The 21,441-nt window shown below is 41.3% G+C and overlaps 1 protein-coding gene across 1 annotated transcript in view; it reads left to right on the forward strand.

The window, feature by feature from the left end:
- Positions 1-2,921: 2,921 nt before the first annotated feature.
- The window catches only part of Pde6c (phosphodiesterase 6C), a 48,506-nt gene continuing 29,986 nt past the window's right edge, over positions 2,922-21,441 (forward strand). Inside the window, exons 1-8 of the mRNA XM_015500029.2 lie at positions 2,922-3,452; positions 9,597-9,749; positions 9,856-9,945; positions 10,983-11,123; positions 14,924-14,998; positions 15,854-15,918; positions 16,022-16,088; positions 17,955-18,002. Of these exons, the coding sequence (XP_015355515.1) occupies positions 2,973-3,452; positions 9,597-9,749; positions 9,856-9,945; positions 10,983-11,123; positions 14,924-14,998; positions 15,854-15,918; positions 16,022-16,088; positions 17,955-18,002 (1,119 nt within the window). The 5' untranslated portion in view covers positions 2,922-2,972. The remainder of the gene's footprint in view (positions 3,453-9,596; positions 9,750-9,855; positions 9,946-10,982; positions 11,124-14,923; positions 14,999-15,853; positions 15,919-16,021; positions 16,089-17,954; positions 18,003-21,441) is intronic.

Raw genomic sequence — 21,441 nt, forward strand, 5'->3', positions numbered from 1 at the left:
GTACTGATCCCTATAAGTATTTTTCCTGTATATAATCCCAATGATAAAGTTTAATTTGTTAAGTAGACAAAGTAAGAGATTAACAACTATAATAAATAATAAAATAGAACAAATAATAAAATAGAATTAAATAACAATACACTGTACTAAAAGTTATTTAAAACTTATAAATTGTTTATTCCTGGAAATTTCCATGAAATATTTTTGGGCTCCAATTGACTGCAGGCAACTGAACCCTCTGAAAGTGAAACTGGATAAGGGGGACTACTGTATAACTTCTTAATCTGTATCTTGATGTCCAGTGTTTCTTTTCTCCAATTTTTCTTGTTCAGCACTACCAGTTTGTAAAGGAGAACTCTAATAATATTACCTCCAAGATCAAAACTTTCTAGTGTTAAGATTCTCAGCCTAACTCTGAGGTCCCAGTAATTTGGGCCCAATCTACATTTCCATACGCATCTCTTGCTAGACTATCCTGGTTAGGCTATGCCATGCCATTGCTCTGCTGATACCACCCAGAACATGCTTGACCTCCACCCTACCTACACCCACTCTTCTGTAATCTCAGAGCCATGTGTACATATGTCACTTCTGGCACTTATGATATTATCTTCTATGGCTTATGGCTTTTATGTACCAGTCTCTTCTCCCTTACTACACTACAAGTGCTTGTAATGCTGAGACCAAGCCTTCTTCATTCCCCACATCTCCTGCAGTAGAAGTGTACCCATCAGAATTCACTCAGCTATGATGCAGTAAAAAACAGCCCTCTTGTCTCAGAGGCTGCAAACAAGATCCTCATGCTACATGTCCATCTCAGGTCAGCAGGGGCCTCTGTTCCCTGACCTCCTCACTCTGGAATTGAAGAGTGAATCCACTGAAACTAACATGGCAGCATGGGGAACAGAACACTGGAGGGTCTCACATTGGCACTTAATTATTTTCTATGTGAAAGTGGCATTTCTGCCCCTGGTCCATTGGCCAAAATTAGTCCTATGGACCCACTAGAGAAGGAACAGCAAAAAACAGTAATCACTCCATGTTACTGAAAGGAGAGAAGAATCTTACAAAGGGAACATGAAGTCTGCCACAGTAGCTATTATGGTGCTCTGCTTATAATGGACCATCAATAGACAGAAGTTAAAACAATGAGCAAATAAATGAATCTGCAAGGAATTATAAAAATAAAACAACGCTGTCTAAAATAGAATGTTTATTTTTCAAATAACTTTTATTTTTATAAATAGGAGAATATCAACACAAGCACATATTGATTTTCCTATTAAGTATAAATTTGTGTACAGAGGAGTAGGAGTGTAGATCAGTGTTAGAGAGCTAGCAACAACAACACAAAAGATGAATGTGTTATGGAATACAGATACATGTTGTTCTCTATCTAAAGAGAGAAGGATGGAACCAGGGAATTGTGAGAATACTGCATGATTTAGGAAGAAATAGGAACTGCACCATAGTCACAGGAAATAACCAGGTAGAAGAGTATCCAAAACTGCATTAGAAGATGATGGTAGTCTGATAGGAGGGGTGACTCAGTTGACTCAACTCCTAGAACCTATGACCTCAACTTCTCTTTTTTTTTTTTATTGCGACTAATAAGATCATCATCACCTTAGCAAGTTAAAGTTTTAAGTTTGGAGAATTAAATGAAACCCATACAGTTACTCTTTTTGAAGCAAACTTAAATGTGGGCCTCATAATAATTTTTAGAGCCACTACAAAATATTGTATATTTTTCACTTAAGAAAATGTGTCATATTAGGTTGGAGCTTTACTGAAAGGTTTTAAAAGACTGTCACTAAGTTTGAAACCAGCACTTAAATATTTGAGACAATTGGTTCGTGAAATGAATAGTTTGATTTATTAGTTGCATAATAGTGTTTAAATATTTGGGAAATGTGCTTAATCGACGTAAAAGCTTAATAAGCTGAACATTAAACAAAACTAAATAGTAGTAAGTGTTCTTACTATGCCAGTAGCCCCTGAGATGTTGAGGATCCTAGCAACTGACAAGATAGCTATTGTCCAGTAGGTTAATATACTGTACCTTGGAGCAAAAATGCATGATGTCTGGCTACTCCTATTGAAAAAAACAAAATCCACACTAATTTTCTTAGGAGGGAAACTCAGCTGTCACCATATGGATCACTTTTTGCAATCCACTGTCTTAACGAGTTAGGGTTCAATTTGTGCCTTGATTAAGTTTGATTCGTAGGAAAATGTTTTCCTGTTTTTGCCGTTTTAGTAATAAGCCCAAGTTTGTTCCTTTTAAACACTTCCTAGGTCAAGCTTTCTAGAGAAGGTGGTTAAGAGGTGAGGGTTTTGGAGAAAGAATAATCCAAGCGACCTGAGTGACCATGGCTTCTAAGAAAGGTGAAAGATTAATAATCACTTTTATGTTGCACTGATGATGGCTGCTACACCTTCCCTCTCCCCACAAAGTGCATTAAAGTTGCTATGAAAACAAACAAGCAAGAAACCCAAGCACTTTCTATAGCTATCATGCAAGAGCAATTCAGAGTGCCAGATGATGCTGATAATTATGGAATATGTTAGTAATTCTTCCTTGCTCTGGACAGCAGCCGTTCAGTTATTTTTTTTCTGAAATAGATACTTCAACTTGACACTTGCCTGGCTGATCTAGGATGCTCTGAGTGTTCTTTGAGGTCTTAGGGGCTAATAATGCTCAGGGATTTAGTGTCCTGAAGAACTCTTTAATCCTCTGCTTCCTGAAGCCCATCATAAGCCACAGCCTTCTGTCACATCCCAGGAATTACAGGCAGTTTGAAGGCTCCACTGAGCAACCTTTCAGCTCCATCTTTGGGGGTCTTAGGAGTTACCACCTAGGATTCCTTCAGTCATTTTGACCAGTATGTACTTCCTTCTTGTCACTCTGGCTCAGGTCACGCTCTAGAGGATTTTCCTTTCTGAACAACAGCAGCAAAGCAAGCCACACCATGGGTGAGATCAACCAAAATGCTGTGGAAAAATACCTCGAGGAGAACCCTGCGTTTGCCAAGGAATACTTCGACAAAAAGCTGCGGGTGGAGGTCCTGGGAGAAATCTTCAAGAACAGCCGGGTGCCGGTTCAGGCCAGCATGTCGCTGCCCGAGCTGACACAGGTGGAGGAGTCAGCTGTGTGCCTAGAGCTGCTGTGGTCCGTGCAGGAGGAGGGGAGCAGTGCCGAGCTGACGGCACACAAGGTCCTGCAGAGGATGGCCCAGCTGCTGCAGGCCGACCGCTGCAGTATGTTCATATGCCGTTCCCGCAATGGCACGCCTGAGATGGCCTCAAAGCTGCTGGACATCACCCCGACCTCCAAGTTTGAGGACAACTTTGTGGTCCCTGATAAAGAAGTTGTGTTTCCCCTGGATGTCGGGATTGTGGGTTGGGCTGCTCACACGAAGAAACCCCTTAATGTCCCAGATGTGAAAAAGGTAGGTGACCTTGGGGCTGGGGTTGTGGCGCAGTGGTAGAGGGCTTTCCTGGCATGTGTGAGGCACTGGGTTCGATCCTCAGCACCACATAAAAATAAATAAATAAATAAATAAATAAAATAAAGGTAGTGTGTCCATCTACAACTAAAAAAAAATCTGAAGAGAAAAGTTAGGTGACCTTCTGATAGTGGGGCAGAGGTCTTGGCAGGGTCAGAAGGAACCAGTGGCAGACAGATGGCACCACTCCAGTGCCACTGGTTTGGTGAAAACCTGGAAGAGTGGGCAATGGGAAAAGGGGAGCACACAGGCCCAGCCATGCCAAATCTAGCAAATAAAAATACGTTAACCAGTTAAACTTAAATTTCAGATGGCCAGTAATGTTTCTCAGTATGCCCTTGTGTGTTGGACACCTTATCAGACACGCCTGCCTGGGCCTGGAAGAGGTCTCCACCAGTTCCCTACCTCCTCATGGCTTTGAAGATTCTTTTTTGAACAACCCCGGGCAAGCAGGGCACCCACTGGGGGATCAGCCAACATGCCCAATGCTCCCACACCTCTGATTCACAACCCTTAGAGGACAAGCAGTTCTTGGGGTTGGATCTGTCCATAAATCCATTCTTTCATCGATAGACCAAATGTGCCAAAAGAAAAAAATTACACCCTTTGAAATTTCAGATGTTTGATTTGGCTCATTACAAATGTGAATTTAGGAGATAGTTAAGTACAGTTTACCCTCCTCCCTCAATAACTCAGATCTATCAAGAATGAATGCCTATCATTAAATGGGACACTGGGACCACCCCCCCAAGACCAAAAGAACATTCTATTAATACAAGGCATTGTTATACCCCCTTATAAAAACAGAAAATTTAACTCTTCTTACCACTGCAATACATATTCATTTTAGAAAAATGGTAAAATATTAAACACCCAACACTTGGCAACATGAAACTTCCAGCATGGAGTTTCTCCTGGCACCCTGTCTCTGCACCCGAGCCCCACTGCTATGATTTCCTATTAACAAAAGGGGAGAAATGGATTACAACGGAGCAGAGGTGCCCAGGAGGGAGCAGCCCCTGAAATGCATTCTGTGCAGGGGTCCGTTGCCCGCAGGTGACCAGGGCAGCTGGAGAGTCAGGAGTATAATCCCCTCGGTGCCTCCTGAAGCTGATTACTGGAGGAGGCTGGCACAGGCCTGGGAGAAGTGGTTTGTCAAACATAAACAAACAATTGCAGGTCAGTCCTCAGGTGTAGGGGACTGCATCAGGCACTTAGCCCCCGCCCTCTCTTATAACCCTTCCTTCACGAAGTTGGAGCTGCTTGAAGTTTTCTTTTGAGGCTATGGCAGCTGCTTCCAGTGACTAAACAGATATGTGCCCTTAAGACAGGCTCCTCTTGACCCCAGCTCACAGGCTGTGTCCCCACACCCTGAGATTTTCTCATGGGAATATGCTTCTTCACAGTTTCCAACTGAGCCCACCTTCAGAATCACTAGAACATCAAATTTAAGAAGTTGACATTCAAGAATGTCTTTTCTGACTTTTTTAAGTACTGGGAACTGAACTCAAGTACCCTTTATGACTAAGCTACCTCTCCAGCCCCCTTTTTTTTTTAATTTTTATTTTGAGAAAGCATCTTGCTAAGCTGCCCAGGCTGTCTTTGAACTTGCGATCTTCCTGCCTTAGCCCCCAGAATAACTGAGGCACCAATTATCTGGCTTTTCTGAGATTTTTTTTTCTTTTTGAAGGAGGGGTGGGTAAATGATTTCTACTATAATACTTTAATGAGCTCAGGGCTCCACGTTGAGGAGAAAACAACAGAATAGAGCTGCTTAAAAGATGAAGCGGCACTGGCCTGTCACTGTCCGTGATGGGCATTTCCACATGGACAGGGCAGTTCGGGGTGGGAGACGGGGCTGGGGAAATGGGCGTCTCCCTTCTCCTGATGACTCCTGCTGTTCTGGGTAGGACAGAGAAGTGTGCCCTACACCCTTCTGAACTCAGGGGAGAGCAAAAGATCTGATTTGCTTTCCATTTCTGTTTCCCCCCCAGCATGGTGCTTTTCAACTGTCTGTTCTTCAAAATCAAACAGGTAGCTTAAAAAAATTATTGATGCCTGAGTCTCTTAGGTGATTACACAGGACTCTCAGGTTGGGACACAGACATTGCTTTTTTTTTTTTTTTTTTAAAAAAAAAAAAAAGCTCCCTAGCTAATTCTAATAGGCAGCCCATGTTGAAAGCCACAGATTCATTGGGTGAGCAGACCCAGGAGGAGGAGTTGAATTTCAAATTAGCTGTGGAATATGAGAGATGGGAAGGGCTCAGCGATCTTTAGTCTAACTCTGTCTGCTCTGTGGCAAATAGACAGCTGAGGTCCCTGAGTTGTTTCTCCTCCATAGTCCATGGTACATGTCTGTGAATGAGACAGGCCAGAAAGGAATGAAGCTCCCTGAGTCTGAGGCTAGCACTCTCCTCTTACCCTGCATTTTGCCATGATTTTGCCTGCAGGAAAATCTACAACAGGAAAGCAGGTGGAAACCAATGTGTTAAGTGAAATTTCTGATACATTCATCACCTTTCTATTGCAACTTGACAATTTATAAAGCATTTTTTACATTCTTAATCTTATTTGATTCTGTCAAAGATGCTGTGCAGGAGATGGGGACCATTCATTGTATTTCCATCTGTGTAGTGGGAATCGGCTCAAGGTCAGGTAGGCAGGCTGTGTCAGGTTCAGAACAAAAACCAGGTCTTCAAGGCCTTCCTCTTTCTACCACACACGATTTTCATTCTGGTTAGCACCTAGACAAAGATGCGGAGCTGGGTACTCTCCACGTTGGGATCTTGAAGGTGGTAACAGGGACGCTATAATGGTGTAGGGCAAATGCTTTGGTGCAGAGCCAAGTCTGAGGTTTAGTAACTGTGTTATGGATTGAATTTCCACCAGTGAGAAATGGAGACAACGAAATGTATAGATTTAATGTACACAAGGTGCCTGATTCAGAGTAGGTGCTCAATAAATGCTAGTTATTATATGATTATCATTATGCCTGTACGACTTTGGGGACTGGGTATGAAGTGTCAATGACTTTCTTAAAACAGGTTAAAGGCAGGAAAACTTTTAACAACAGGAAAGAGAAATATCCTCTTAGAGCTAATTGTTTCTTTTTCTATTGGGAAAGCTGTTCATTAAAGGTACAGATGGTCCTGAATCCGACCCTGGTTTAAAAGAAAGCCACAGGAGAAGGTTGAAGTTTTCAATAATTAACTGGATGCCTAGAGATCTCTTTCTTTTCCCCTATTTCTTCCTCTTTACCTCCCTTGCTGCCTCCTGATTCCAAGGGTTAATGGTGTTTAATCAGGATTTAGCCACACTGAGATCAGGACGGATCAGGCATCCTGTTGCCCGAAACCATGTTCTCCGGTTGCCTTCGGGAGCTTCCTTGGGGGGAAGGAGGACCATCAAGAGAATTTGAGAATCCTAGAAACACAGGATTTACCCAAAGAACTTCACTAAGGACTATTTGAGTTAGTGAAAAAAAAACAAAACAAAACTAGAAAGCCACACCTCCCCTGCCCTGTAATTTGATGGATGATTTATCCTGGATTTTCAGATGTGATAATGAGTATGCATTCAATTTTGAAACTTAGAAGGTGTTTTCTCAAAACAACCAAAGGAACTTGAGAATCTAGGATGAAATGGCATCAAGGTTCGAAGCTGCTGAGATAAATGTGTTTGGAGAGAAATGCTGCCTGACTCCCTGCGGTGGTGCATGCTTCTGGGTTTTATTTATTTTTTAGTGCCCGGGACGGTTGTGTAAATGAAGGTGACCACAATCTGTAATGGATAATAGGAGGAAAACAGGATGAGAGCTGGCCTAGGCAAGCAATGGATTAAGAGAAAGAATCTAAGAGTCTGGAGGTTTCCTGAGCTGAGGGTGAAAATGTTCCAGGAAGCAGAGAGAAGTAACAGATAACAATGGTCAGGAAAGAAATGTGGCTCTTAATGCATGGGACAGAATTGCTGACTCTTTGAGGAAGGTGCTCCTAGGCACAGGAGACTTGTATGCAACTAAGGGCATCTAATTTCTTCAGTGTTTAGAATTTGTTAGAAAAACTAGGACCCAAAGCAAAAGGGTAATTGCAAAATAGAACTACTTTTCACCTAGGATGTCCCCCCAAAAAGGCCAAGGTTTTTCTTTCCAGCATTTATTGAGCTTCTACTATGTATGAGACACTTTCTGAGTGCCCAGCCATGCTATATCAAAACTGTTCTATCTTTACATCATGGACTCTAAGTAGTAGATAATACTATCCCCCTCCTTTCAGAGTAGGAAACAAGGACACAGAGTGTAAGTAACATGTCCAGGATCACATAGCTAGTAGATTGGGGCCTGGTTTTAGTCAAGGAAGTCTGACTCAAGAATCTTCTTCGTTATGTAATGCTGGTTCCTGAAGAAATAGTTGGTTTAGGTGTTTCTGCTTTGGGAAGGGAATAGAAGAAATCTGGGATGAAGGGCTTCATTGGATTCCCCCAGCCATCACCCATTTGCTTTGTGAATGGTCCCTTTTCTAGTGATTGACCTACTGAGTTTGACATTAAAATTACCTGGAGCACTAAAAGTACAGATTCTTGGGGAACAGACATTCCAGTTTGGGAGATTGGGACTTGGTGGGTCCCAATAGGTCTGCAGTGAGGTCTTGGAATCTGACTATCTGCTGGGGATTCTGAGGCACAGCTCGGGTCTGCTGCTCTGAATTGCATTCTCAGGTCTGTTGGCCATCAAGCCCTTGTTCCTTGGGGCAATTCTGGTCTGCAAATCACATCAGTGAACTCTCCTGTGTTTACCTCGGAATCTGATCAGAATACAGCCTCCAAGGTTGATGCTGCTTTTAGAAGCACCATCAACACAGGGAAAGGAAAAGAATACAACTTATATATGCATAGAATAGAACAGGACATTAATTTTGGCCAGTGAATCTCAGAGGTAGTCAGGAAGTTCACTGCTAATTGAAAAAGACCCAAGTTCAAAGGGAAGAATGTCAGAACTCATAGAAGGTTGGGTCTCCATCCATCTAGAATGGATAGTCTCTGAAATTGAAATAATATAATAACTGCCTTCTTTGACCTTCTTCTAGAATCATCTCCTATACACTAATATAGAAAGTTCATATCTGTGAAGATCCATTTTCCTTTATCCCAAAGAAAGAAAAAAAGTATATGAATAAAAGATATTAGCTTGGTAGAATATTAAAAAGCTAATAAGTACTTGATGCCGGCAAGAGGATGGTCTCCTCACACAGTGGAAGTACAGATTTCAGGCTTTCATGAAAAGTAATCTGTGCAAATTAAAGTTGCATAGAACCTGTCAATTCAGCAAAAGGGATTTCCACTTTGGGAATCCATTGTGTAAAAGCAAAAGCAAGAATGATTAGTGTGGTATTGTTTGTTGGAGGGAAGGGGACTCTAAACAGAATCAGTAGAAGACAGTTGAATGGCTCTCAGAGCATCCATAGTGTGGGGTGCTGGGCAAGAAGCTAAGAGGTGAGTTCAAATCCATATGCATTTGTCTTGGGGGATGTCCACAGACATTGTGAAGTGATGAAAGTATTATATAAAATTAAGAAAAGGAGAAAAGTAGAAATGAAATATCTTTGTCTAGGCACATAGAAAGGCATAGAAGGAAACACTGATTTCCTCAATAGGAGATATTGAAAGGATTTTGGAGGATCATCATTATTTTCATTTATGTTGAATTGTAGGGGTGGACCCTTTTGTATTTGAGAATGAAGTCCCTGTTCCCAGCTCACTGTCCTCCCCTGCGCAGGCTTCCTATCTGTTGCCACCCTGTGCTTCTCCTTCCTTCCTTTTAGAATGTCACTTTCCAAATGGCTGTGACATACTTCTTTCCTCCTGGCCCGACCTCAGCCTAAATTAGACAAGCCACAGCTCAGGTAGGACACACTCATCTGCAATGGGAAATTTCATCCCATGCAGTCACAGAATGCGGGGTGCTGGGGAATGTTTGGAACCACTGTTCTGGGTCACCAGTTATCATCGGTATGATTTGGATTAGAGGAAATGTCTTAGATCTACCTTCTACCAAAACGTGCCATTTTGACAACATGTGAACATGTTTTTCAGAACAACCATTTTTCTGACTTCATGGATAAACAAACCGGCTATGTCACTAAGAACCTGCTGGCAGCTCCCGTCGTGATGGGCAAAGAGGTTCTTGCAGTACTGGTGGCGGTGAACAAAGTAAATGCATCTGAGTTTTCCAAACAGGACGAAGAGGTAATGCTAACCTTGCGCATCCACTTAGAGGCGCAGTAAATAAATTTACTGTATAATCAGAGGAAAAGTATTGGAGCCATGATCTGTTCTTCTCTGCCGTCTGTAGGTCTTTACCAAATACCTCAACTTTGTCTCTGTCATCCTAAAACTTCATCATACCAACTACCTATACAATATCGAATCCCGAAGAAGCCAGGTAAAAGAAGGTGACATTAGTCATGCTGACCTGTTTTGACAAAGGGCCCCAGACCCTTCCTCTCCCTCATGGAGATTTGAGCCACATGAAATAGATCCCTGGTGTTCAGTCCTGGGTGTCCCCTCGTGTCTCCCTACCCCACCCCCTCAAACCTCCATCTGGATATACAACTGGGCTCAGCTTTTTTTTTTTTTTTTTTTTAAGACTAAATCCAGCATGGCCTTGGTTTCTTCATCTCTGAGATGGTGATGATAATTAGAGTTCCTATCCTTATGGTTAGTGTGACTATTAAATTGTCATTAGGAAAAAAAAATTGTCATTAAATCTCACATAAAGCTCTTATCAGTTCCTAGATCATGGTAAAGCTATTGATTTGAAGAAAAAAAAATCACTCCATGAGGCAGAAAGATAAAGAACAATATTTGTAGCCAGGATACCTGAGTCTAGAACCTCAGCTTCCTCATCTGTACAATGCAGGGATATTGTTGGGATGGGGGGCTTCTGATGTCCCTCCCCATTCTAACTCTCCAGGTCAGGCTACCTCTGACTAGTTATGAGTGCATGAAGGAGTCCTGCAGGTTTCTACCCACATGGCCAGCAGGAGCCAGTGGACCCTCTGCCCAGGAACTTTCTTGATATCCAACTTGAGAGAACTTGCCCTTTGGAGCCAAAACATTTGGATATGGGGGTCTCATCATGGCTTCTCTGCCTTCATAAACCCATGGCCTTGCAATGGGAAGGTCTCACCAGGGCCTTGCAATCCCAATACCTACTCCTACATTGTTCAGATGAGGAAACTGAGCTTCCAGACTCACATACCCTGATCACAAATTTTGTTTTTTAATCCTTCATCATCCCACTCAGATAATCTGAGTAGTTTGCTGGGTGCATAGTGCTCAAAAATAGAATCGCATCATCTAGTGACATGTGTTCAGTTTATTTGATGCACCTCCTGTTTTTTTGGGGGGGGCAGTGAAATGCTAAACAAAGTGTGTATTTTGTTCTAACTGTACTTTTTAAAAAATATCTACTTTCAGATTCTTATGTGGTCAGCCAACAAAGTATTTGAAGAGCTCACAGATGTTGAGCGACAGTTTCACAAAGCACTGTACACAATCAGAACTTACCTGAACTGTGAACGATACTCCATTGGACTGCTGGACATGACCAAAGAGAAGGTCCTCATCGTTCCACACTGCAGAGCACCTATCAAATACACACCTCACGAAACGTGATCCATTGAAAAACAGATATGCTGTGTAAATCATCAATCATGATAGCTCACTAGAGCCAGTGCCAAGCAGGCATGGTACCCAGTAAAAGTGTGCATTTCTGAGCAAAAATGATCCAGGCTTGAATTTGGGCTCATCCACTCCTAAGCCATATAGATCATCACTAAATCTTTTTCTTTTTAAAATTAACTAATAGCCTTTGATTTTTAGATCAGTTTTAGGTTCATGAAAATTGAGTGGAAAGTAGAGAGTTCCCATAAACATCCTCCTCTCTCCCACCCCTCCCCCAGCCTCCTTTACTGTTGACATCTTGCATTAGTGTGGCACATTTTTATTTTTTTTTTGCAGTTGAGGAAGCAATACTGATATATTATTATTTTAAAAGTTCATCATTTACTCTGTGTGCTGTGCAGTTTTATAGGTTTTGACAAGTGCACAGTGTTATATATCTACCATTACAATATCATACGAATAGCTTCAATGTCCTGAGAGTCCTGACCTCCACCTACCCAACCCCCTCCCTACCCCCGACTCCAAATCCCAGGCAATCGTTTTTTTTAACTGTCTCTATGTTTTTGCCTTTTCCAGAATACCATATAGTTGGAATCATATAGAATAAAGCTTTTACAGACTAGTTTCTTTAATTTAGCAATATGTATTTAGGTTTCATCTATGTCTTTTCATAGCTTGATAGATCATTTTAAAATTTTTATTCCTTAAATTTTTCCAATTTTTAACAGACAATAACTGTATGTATTTATGGGGTACAATGTGAAATTTTGATATATGTATACATTGTAGGGTGATTATATCAAGGTAAATAACATATTTATCACTTTACATACTGATTTTTTTTGGTAGTGAAAGGATTTTAAATTTTGAAAATATAGTGCATTATTAACTCTGATCACCATATTTTAAAAATAAGTCTTGAAAACTTATTGCTCCTAAGTGAAACTTTGTAGCATTTGGACAGCTTCTTTCTAGCCCCGCTGCCCCTCACCCTCAGCCTGTGGGAACCATCATTCTATTCTCTACTTGTGTAAGTTTGACTTTTTCAGATTCTACATGTAGGTGAAATCATGTTCTATTTGTCTTTCTGTGCCTGGTCTATTTCCCTTAGCACAATGTTCTCCAGGTTCGTTCATGTTGTTACACATGGCAGGATTTGCTTTATTTTAAAGGCTTACTATTCCATGTTTTCATTACCTACTCAATCATTGATAGACACTTAGGATGATTCCACATCTTGGCTAAACTTATTCCTTTTTATGACTGAATAATATTCTATCACATGGCATTCACTTCATCTTAATTGCTTCTAATTTGTAATTATGAATAAAGCAGCCATAAACATTATGTGTAGGATATATATATATATATATATATATATATATATATATATATAAGTTTTCAACTCACTTGGGTAAATACCAAAGAGGATAACTGCTGGGCCATATGGCAGGACTTTGTTCATCTTTGTAAAACATTGCCAGACTATCTTCCCAAGGGACTGTATCATTTTGAATATCCACATCCTCTCTAGCAGATGGTGATGTCATTGTTTTTAGAGTTTTGGCCATTCCAATAGATGTGGTGGTGTCTCATTGTTGTCTTAATTTGCAATTTCCTAGTGACATATGATGTTGAACATCTTTTCACATGCTTCCTTGCCATTTGAATATCTTATTTGGTAAAATGTCTTGTCAGATCTTTTGCTCATTTTTAAATTGCGTTTTGTGTTTTCTTATGGTTCAGTTTTAAGAGTTCTTTGCAGACAGGCTCAGTGGTGTGTGCACCTGTAAATCCCAGCACTCAGGAGGCTAAGGTTGGAGGATCATTTGAGCTCAGGAGCTTCAGATTGTCCTGGAAAACACAGCAAGACACCATTTAGAAAAAAAGAGTTCTTTACATATTTTCTACACAAGTTCTTTACTGAACATGTGTTTTGCAAATATTTTCTCCCGGTCTGTGGCTTATCTTTTCATTTCCTACCAGCAACTTTTGCAAAGCAGAATTTTTCAATTTTAATAATGTTCAATTTTTCATTTTTTTCTTTTATGGATTGAGTTTTTGGTGTTATATCTAAAAAGTCTTCACAAGTCCAGGTTCACCTAGATTTTCTATATCAAGATCTAGAATTTTATAGTTTTATGTTTTATATTTAGGCCTGTGATTCTTGTTGAATTATTTTTAATGGAAGATATAAAGTAAGTAGATTCTTTTTGCCTGTGGATGCTCAATTGTTCCAACAGCCCTTCTTTATGGTCTTTGCTCCTTTGCCAAAGTTCAGCTGATCGTATTTGTGTAGGTCTATTTCTGGCTCTCAAATTTCTTCCACTGATCTGTTTGCCTTTTCTTTTGCCAATACCACACCATTTTCATTCTTATACTTTATATCAAGTCTCAAAGTCAGGTAGTATAGTATCAGAATTAGTTCTCTGTCTTTTTTCTTCTTTTCAGCAAGTCTTTTAACCTGAGTCTTGGTTTTCTCTTCTAAAAAATAAGGACATCTTTTTATGTTGTGAAGTTGTGATATAATATACAGAAAATGTATAGTACACAGTAGGTGCATAATAAGTTACCATTTTGAGATTTTGTATTTTGAAAAAAATTTGAAATTTTTTTAAAGTAAAATAATGAAATATATAATATTATTCATAATATAATGTTTATTTCTCATTTTGCTTATTTTGTTGGAGGTTTGGTTGTTCAATATAGCTTATATGCTTCCTGTGATTGATGGCTTTTTTTTTTTTCAGAGTAATTGTTCTAAATGGACTAACATAGGCCCAAACATCAGAAAAGATGGATTCTGATTTTGTCTCTGGCACTTTCTAGCTGAGTATATTGGTTAGAATGCTTTGGGTTGCAAGGAACATGAGACCCAGCCAAAAGCATCTTTAACAAAATGATGTTAAAAGTCCCCTGGTTGGACAGTTCCAGCACTGACTAATGTAGGTTTCAGTATAGACATCAAAGTCCCAGGTGCTTTCCTTTTTTTTTTTTTTCTGGCAAGTTCTTCGCTACCTGCAAAATGTTGTGAGATCTCTTCTTATGGGGACAAGAAGATCCTTGCAGCTCAAAGCATGGTACCTAGACATGACAAAATGAAGAGATATTTCCTCCAAATGTCACTTTTATCTAGACACCTTTCTCTAGTAGCTCTTAAGCAGACTTCTCCCCTTTGCTGGCCAGAACTGAGTTACGTACCTGCCCTCTAACTAATTCAAGCACCTGATACAGTACCAGGTACAGGCTGGCCAGGGCCTTTCTTCCCTAAACAAATTATCATCAGATATCCAAATAAAATGAGATTCTGCTAGCAAGAAGAGGGGAGAGTGAATGAAGGGCAAGGCAACTGACATTGTTGCTGCTCTGAGTGACCTTGGCCAAGCCTCTTAACCGGTCTGGATTTAGTTTAGTTGTTTATTAAGGAAGTGCTCTACGCTGAGGACTTTGAACTATGTGCCAGTTAGTACGTATTATTCATTTAATCCTTACAACAATGCTCTAGTATAAATTCTACTATTATCCCCATTTACAAATAAAATAAAAAAGTCAAGCTACTTGTTTACAGTCACAAGTGTGTAAGCACTATTGCTGAGAATTATAGGTTTTTTTCAGGTCTAACATTCCAGAACTACATAGATTAACATAAATTTTACAAATGAATACAATTCAGATAAGATATGGTAGGTCATGAGACAGTTTGTTTAATAACGTTTAAATATATTTGCCTCCAGGAATTCTACGATGAATGGCCAATCAAGCTTGGAGAAGTTGAGCCTTATAAAGGTCCAAAGACACCAGATGGCAGGGTAAATACAAACATCATCTCTGATGCTGTGTGTGTATGGTGTCAGATTCTAAACTAGGAGGCTGCCAAAGGAGCACTGGCCTGGGAAGGTCTGAGTTTTTCTCCTGCAATGCATTTTTTCTTTAAAGTGGTGCTGGGGATTGAACTGAGGGTCTTGTGTGTTCTAGACTAGTGCTCTATCACTAAGTTACACCCTAATCCTTCTGCACAAGTTATAAGAAGTGCTGGATTCTTCTTCAGTTATGCTGGTTTGGGATCCCCAGGGAAGGCTTGGGTTCGATTTTCTTTCACCCTTGGCTTCAAGCTTTATGAGGTCAGGCACTATGTTTATTTATCTACTTCTTTATTCCTGGCACACAGGAAAGAGAAGTTGATGGCCTGCAATGTACAGGTCTAAGGTTCTTCATCTGCCCCATGAAGTAGAGAGACTAATACTTAAAGTCACTTCTGACTTTGACAAAGGGTCCACTGAGCCCTATTTCAGAGGCACATTTCAGATAAGTCAGTGACAGAAGCGGGCTGTGTCCTCATTGTGCCCAATGAACAAATGATTGCAGTTGAGGAATTATGTGATTTGTTCTAGTGAAGTTATTCACGTCAAGTGTTTCTATATAACAAAATGGGATCACTTAAAAGTAGAAACAGACTGGTGATATGGTAGTCAAAGATTTCCGCCCCCCAAACTGAGTGAATTTCTTAGAAATGAAAGTTCAGCCTTAATGAATATAAACAGTCAATAATATTTCTGACTTATTACAAGCTTATAATTAGTATATGAGTAGTTTAGCAATGCACAAGTTCTTAAATGAGGTGTTTTCTTGGGAAATAATTTCATGCTCATAATCTCCTCTCTTAGGAAGTCATCTTTTATAAAGTAATCGATTACATTTTACATGGGAAGGAAGAAATCAAAGTGATTCCGTGAGTACTGTCATGAAGAAATCGTGGGAGTTGCTATTTTGTTTTTGTGTATGGTGCATTTCTCTCTATAGCAATGATTTTATTTCTTCTAATCTCCCCCCAGGACACCTCCTGCTGATCATTGGACATTTGTCAGTGGGTTGCCAACCTATGTTGCTGAAAATGGATTTGTAAGTTATTGGACAAATTCAAATTCTAAATAATGCCCTATGAAACTCTTACTAGTTAAGAGAGAGTTACAATTGTCACAGCAAGAATGCACTAGATAAGGGTTATGGCTACTTCCTTTGCACAAGACAGAAGAGTCTTGACTACTGAATGTAGGTTATCTGGGGACTTTGAAAGTCTACATGAAAATATTTACTCAGTGTGAGAAAGAATCACCCATCTCTCAACTTCTTACTCGGCAGCCACATGAATTTCAGACATCCTTTTGAAGTCAATGATTTGTGGAAGGTTTAATTTTATCTTAAAAAACTGGTCAATTTTTGATGCAAGAGAGACATGGTGGGGGGCACAGACAGATAGGTAGGGTGTGGGATTTCTCTGACATCTTGATCCATCTATTAATATTCTCTTAAAGACTCAAAGTATGGACTGCAACACATATCACTGATGGAAAGGCCAGAAAAGAGGAATAAGATGTTTTTCACCTCTTTAAACCATGCCTGAAGGGTGCTCAGCCCATTCAAATATATAATACATTCATGATGTATTTGAAATTAATGGATAATTCAAGATTCCTTAAACTATTTGTCTATAAATGCTCATAAAAACTATGAAATATTTTCACATTTTCTTTGTAAGAGTAGTATAAAAGCAGTCCATGTGGTCCAAGCACTCTTAAAAAGTGCTAGCCTTGGTGCCACAGGGCTACTAGCATTTGGTGTGGTGGGCAAAGCCACCTCAGTCCTGCTCACAAAATTGTTACATTCTCAGGAATTTTGTAGACAGATTGTTAAACTGTCATCAACTTGAAGCCTCATGGTGGGAGAATTTATTCCAGGCAAATGGGCAACAGATACAAACCAGAGGTCCCTGCAGGCACTGCCAGGAGAGCCCCTTCCACCAGCACCTCTCTGGAGAGCATGGTTCTGGTTTTATCTCATGTCTTAGAACAAATCACTTAGCATTTTTGGACTTCTGTTTTCTCATCTTTAAAAGGAGAAGCTTAAACTTAATTGTTAATATTCCTTCCAATCAAAATGCTGTGATTTTAAGTATCTAATATAACTTTGGTGGGAAGAAAGATATATATTTTTTTATTAGGATGTATTCATGCTGGGAAGGGTGGTGCACATCTATAATCTCAGAGATTCAGGAGGCTGAGATAGGAGAGTCACAAGTTCAAGGCCAGCCTCTGCATGTCAGAGAGATCCTGTCTAAAAAAATGAGGGGTCGGAGAGCAGGGTTGGGGACTTAACTCAGTGGTAAACCCCCTTGGTTCAATCCCCAATCAAAAAAGAAGAAGAAAAATATGCACTTGTGGACATGACATGAGGTACCAGTAACATAGAATAATCCAAAATGGAGTGATTTCTTGTCCATATGGATGGGAGAAATAGTCTCTGAATTCCAGTAGTTAAAATGATATTCCCACAGTGAATCCTTACTTTGGTGCAACCAAAAGGCTGTCTGGCTTTGTCCCTTCCTGTCCCTTTGCCACCTCTTTTTACTTGGATTTTACTGTAGGAAAAAAAAAACAAAAAAGGAGCAATCCCTGCATCCATGCCTCAGGAGAATGGCCTGTTTAGCTTTCTCCTCTCCTTGGCCTGGACAGCTAGTTGCTTTGGATTTGAAGGTGGGTTCCTCAGAGGCTGGGGGAGTGGGAAGGAGCTGAGAGGGGGTGAAATATCACCCAGTGACTTCACTGAGACGATAGCAAGTTTGGCCGAGCTGAGGTCCAGGGTGAATGCTTTGCCTCCTGGCAGATGAGAGCTGTGGATAAAACCTCGCTCCTGATGCTTTCTCTCTGATTCTCCTCTGTGGCTCCACCACACCGTATTTCAGGACTCGTGTCTCCTCTTGCTTTGCAGATATGCAACATGCTCAACGCGCCTGCAGATGAGTACTTCACATTTCAGGTAACTGAGCCCTCAGCGAGGCCCAGTGCTTACTGGGTGCCTGCAGTTTCTCCTTCTTGCCCCACACACTGAGACCTACTTCCTAGAGAACCTGACCCACTCACCAGATGAGCCCCAGAACCAGTCCCTGTACTTGCTGGCCTGGTGACCCACTCCTCTCCACTCACAGCTCTGTGGTTTGTGTCCCCCACACCCCCAAGTTCATACATCAGTGGTATTTGTTGGTGGCCCTTTGGGAGGTAATTAGAATTAGATGAGGATGTGAAGTGGGGCCCCGTGATGGCATTAGTGGCTTTGTGAGAAGAGGAAGAGAGGCCTGAGCTGGCCCCTCTTGTCATCTCACCACAAATGCTCTTTGCCCTGTTGTGAGGCAGTAAGAAGGCTTTCCCCCAGGGGACGGTGCCATGCTCTTGGACCCTCCAACCTCCAGAACTGTCAGATATGTAAACTTATTTTCTTTATAAATTACTCAGCCTGTGGTATTTTATTACAGCAGCAGAAAATGGACTAAGACAATGACTTTCTGTTTGGACTTGATTGTGGGACTTGGGGACTCTTTTGTCCCCTTTCTGACTTCATTGAGTTCACAGAAAGCCCAGCTTGTCATTTCTGCCTTCCTCTACCCTGATTCCCTACCTCCCTGCCTGTCATACCTCCCCACCTATGATCTCTGCCACTGCCCTCCCCTGACCATGGAAAATAAGCTGACACTTGGCTCCATAACCTCTTCTGTCTGCCCACTGTGGTTATTGGTCTGTGTCCTGCATTTAACAGGCTGGTTAGAGCCCTAATCCCAGATGGGAGTGGAGACTGTCCTCCCTGGTGGGCACTGCTGTTCTCTGTCTCTCTGTTCCTCTGTCTTTTTTAAACACCATACACAGCGCCACCATTTTGCTGGGTGGAAAAGCCAGTCTCTTTGAGGTCTGAGTGGTGCATCCCCAGGAGCAAACGGAACCAGGCCTTGGTTACATGGAACATTCCCCTCAGATCTGCCTTCCTCTCCCTGTGCTCACTGACATGGAAACACACAAACACCACGGAATTATACTGGTTCTCACTTCTTTCTCCCTCACAACTGAAGCCTCCATGTGACCAAGCTGTACCCAGCCCTGCCCTCTATAGTTCCACTGAGTGGGTGCCACGTTAGGACACACAGGAAAAGGAAGGGTCTGAACCTTGGGCAGTCTTCATCTAAGCAGGGAGTGAGCAGACGCTAGCCTGGGAGAGCTCGGCTGCCTGGGAGGTGCCTGGGGCTGGGCTTTCTTGCACCACACACTGTGGCGACTGCAGGAATAGCTAGCTACACAGAAAGGCAGCCTCCCTGATCACCCTGAGAAGAGGCTGAAGACCTCCCTGGGGCCTCAGGAATTCTCGGGGTGGAATAAACCTCCAGTTCACAGGGATTTTCCAGTTCTTCAGGGAACGGTGTGGTGCCCATGGAAATGTGTTTTTCTGACGTCCAACCACCCAAGGGCTGCTGACCAATGACTGCTGTGCTCTGCAGTTCACTGTCACATTTGCACCGTCGCCCTGCTTTCCATAGGCTGCTCCCAGCCAGTGACTGAGTGAGATAGAGGTACTAATGCAGCCCAATCCTGGGAGACAATCAGAATCCTCTGATGGACAGCGCTGGCCTCGGGAGGCTCCCACAACCCTGCAGACTGTCTAGAACTGCACTGTGGTCTAAGGTGCTCCCACACACCCTTGCATCCTTCCCCTTTTCCTGGGCCAGGTAGGGATGGTGTCTCTGTCTGACAACTCCCTCATACCCCTCAGCTCCCTCCCACTTCTCTCTTATAGGCTCCAATACCCAAAGCAAACCCAGCATGGAGCAGCTACCCTCTCCAAGCTACCACCCACCTTCCCTTTCTCTCTCCACCTGCTCATGCCCTACCTTGATTCCCACTCTTCCCTTTTGTACCTGTGAGGTTGGATGGCAAAGCCGGTGGTTTAGAATGAGCTGTTATCAGACAAACCTGCAAAGGCAGTGGTTCTTGGACATTCCTTGGAGGCAAGATGTATTAGTTTCCTACGGCTGCTGTAACAAATAACTATTTAATGGCTTGGAACAACACAAATAAGTCTCATCATACTGTTCTGGACATCAGAATTCTGAAATGGGTCACTGGGCTAAAATCAAGGGACAGACCGTGTCCCTTTTCAGAGGTTCTAAAAGAGATCCTGTCTCCTTGCTTTCTCCAACTCTGGGAGAAGGCTGGGCTTCCTTGGCTCCTTACCCTTTCTGTCTTCAGAGCCTGCAATTGCCTATTTTGATCTTACTCTATCATCCTATCTCCTTCTCAGATTTTGACGCTCCCCTTTGCACCACTTCTAAGTATCCTTATGATTACATCAGGTCTACCTGTAAAATCCAGGCTTGATTTAAGATAAGCTTATTAGCAACCTTATTTTCATCTGCTATCTTAATTCCTCCTTTTGATGTAAGATTCATATTCACAGGTTCCAGGGATTAGGATGTAGACATTTTGGGGGGCCATTTTTCCTTGAAGTGAATGGTAAGGTACATTCTTTAACACTAACTAGAATGACCCCAATTTTTCAGGAAAGAAGTACAAAGAATTTTTTCAGTTTTCAGTTTTTATTTTTTCTTAAGCTGAGATTCCTTTACTGGCAAAGGGTCTCAAATCATATAAACATGAACAGGCAGCAAATAAATATTTGCTAAAATATTGCAAAGTAGCTACTAAAACTTACTTGGGAGGCTTCAACAAACTTCACAACATGAGTACTTATGGTTGCGAAGTTATTTCGTACTCATATATATTTCCTGTTAAGGATTCTGTCCCTAGTTCATATGATGGTAGAAGCATATAAATATTTCTCAGTGTTTTCCAAGGATAAAGGCTTTGAGAACATCGACTACTGTCTTTTTTCTAAAGCTTTGACCATTAAGAGCCATAAACTGAAGTTTGGTTTGTCTGTTTTTCAATCCAAGAACAAAGACTAGTAATAAGTAAGAAACAAGTTATTCATAATACTTGGGTACATAACAGTCATTTATGTGCTTTATTATATTTTATGTGAAAATTTAGTAGTCTATGCGATAGTCCTTGCCTTTTGATAAGTTTAGGAGATAGCCTCAGAGACCAAAATCAACGAGTCTGAAGCATTTAGGAAATATCTGGACATTCAATTGTGTGATCCAGACTATAAGTGCTGTTGGAATGCTGAAAAAAGACAAGTTCCATATGAGTCAGAAAAGTTAGTGAAGGCTTTGTGGGAAAGACAAGACTCAACAGGGCCTCAAAGGTTGATTGAATGAGCCACGGGAGGCTCAAAGAACCAACAATGTGAGGTGTGGGTTTGAGGCTAACTTTGCCTTGTCACATACTATGCAGATGCTCTGTCATAGTTGTCACACTTGAGAGGACACCAGAATTATTAAGGGATCTTATTTAAGACACATGCCCAGAGACAA

The sequence above is a fragment of the Marmota marmota genome, unplaced genomic scaffold (assembly GCF_001458135.2).
Source record: "Marmota marmota marmota unplaced genomic scaffold, marMar, whole genome shotgun sequence".
NCBI lineage: Eukaryota > Metazoa > Chordata > Mammalia > Rodentia > Sciuridae > Marmota > Marmota marmota.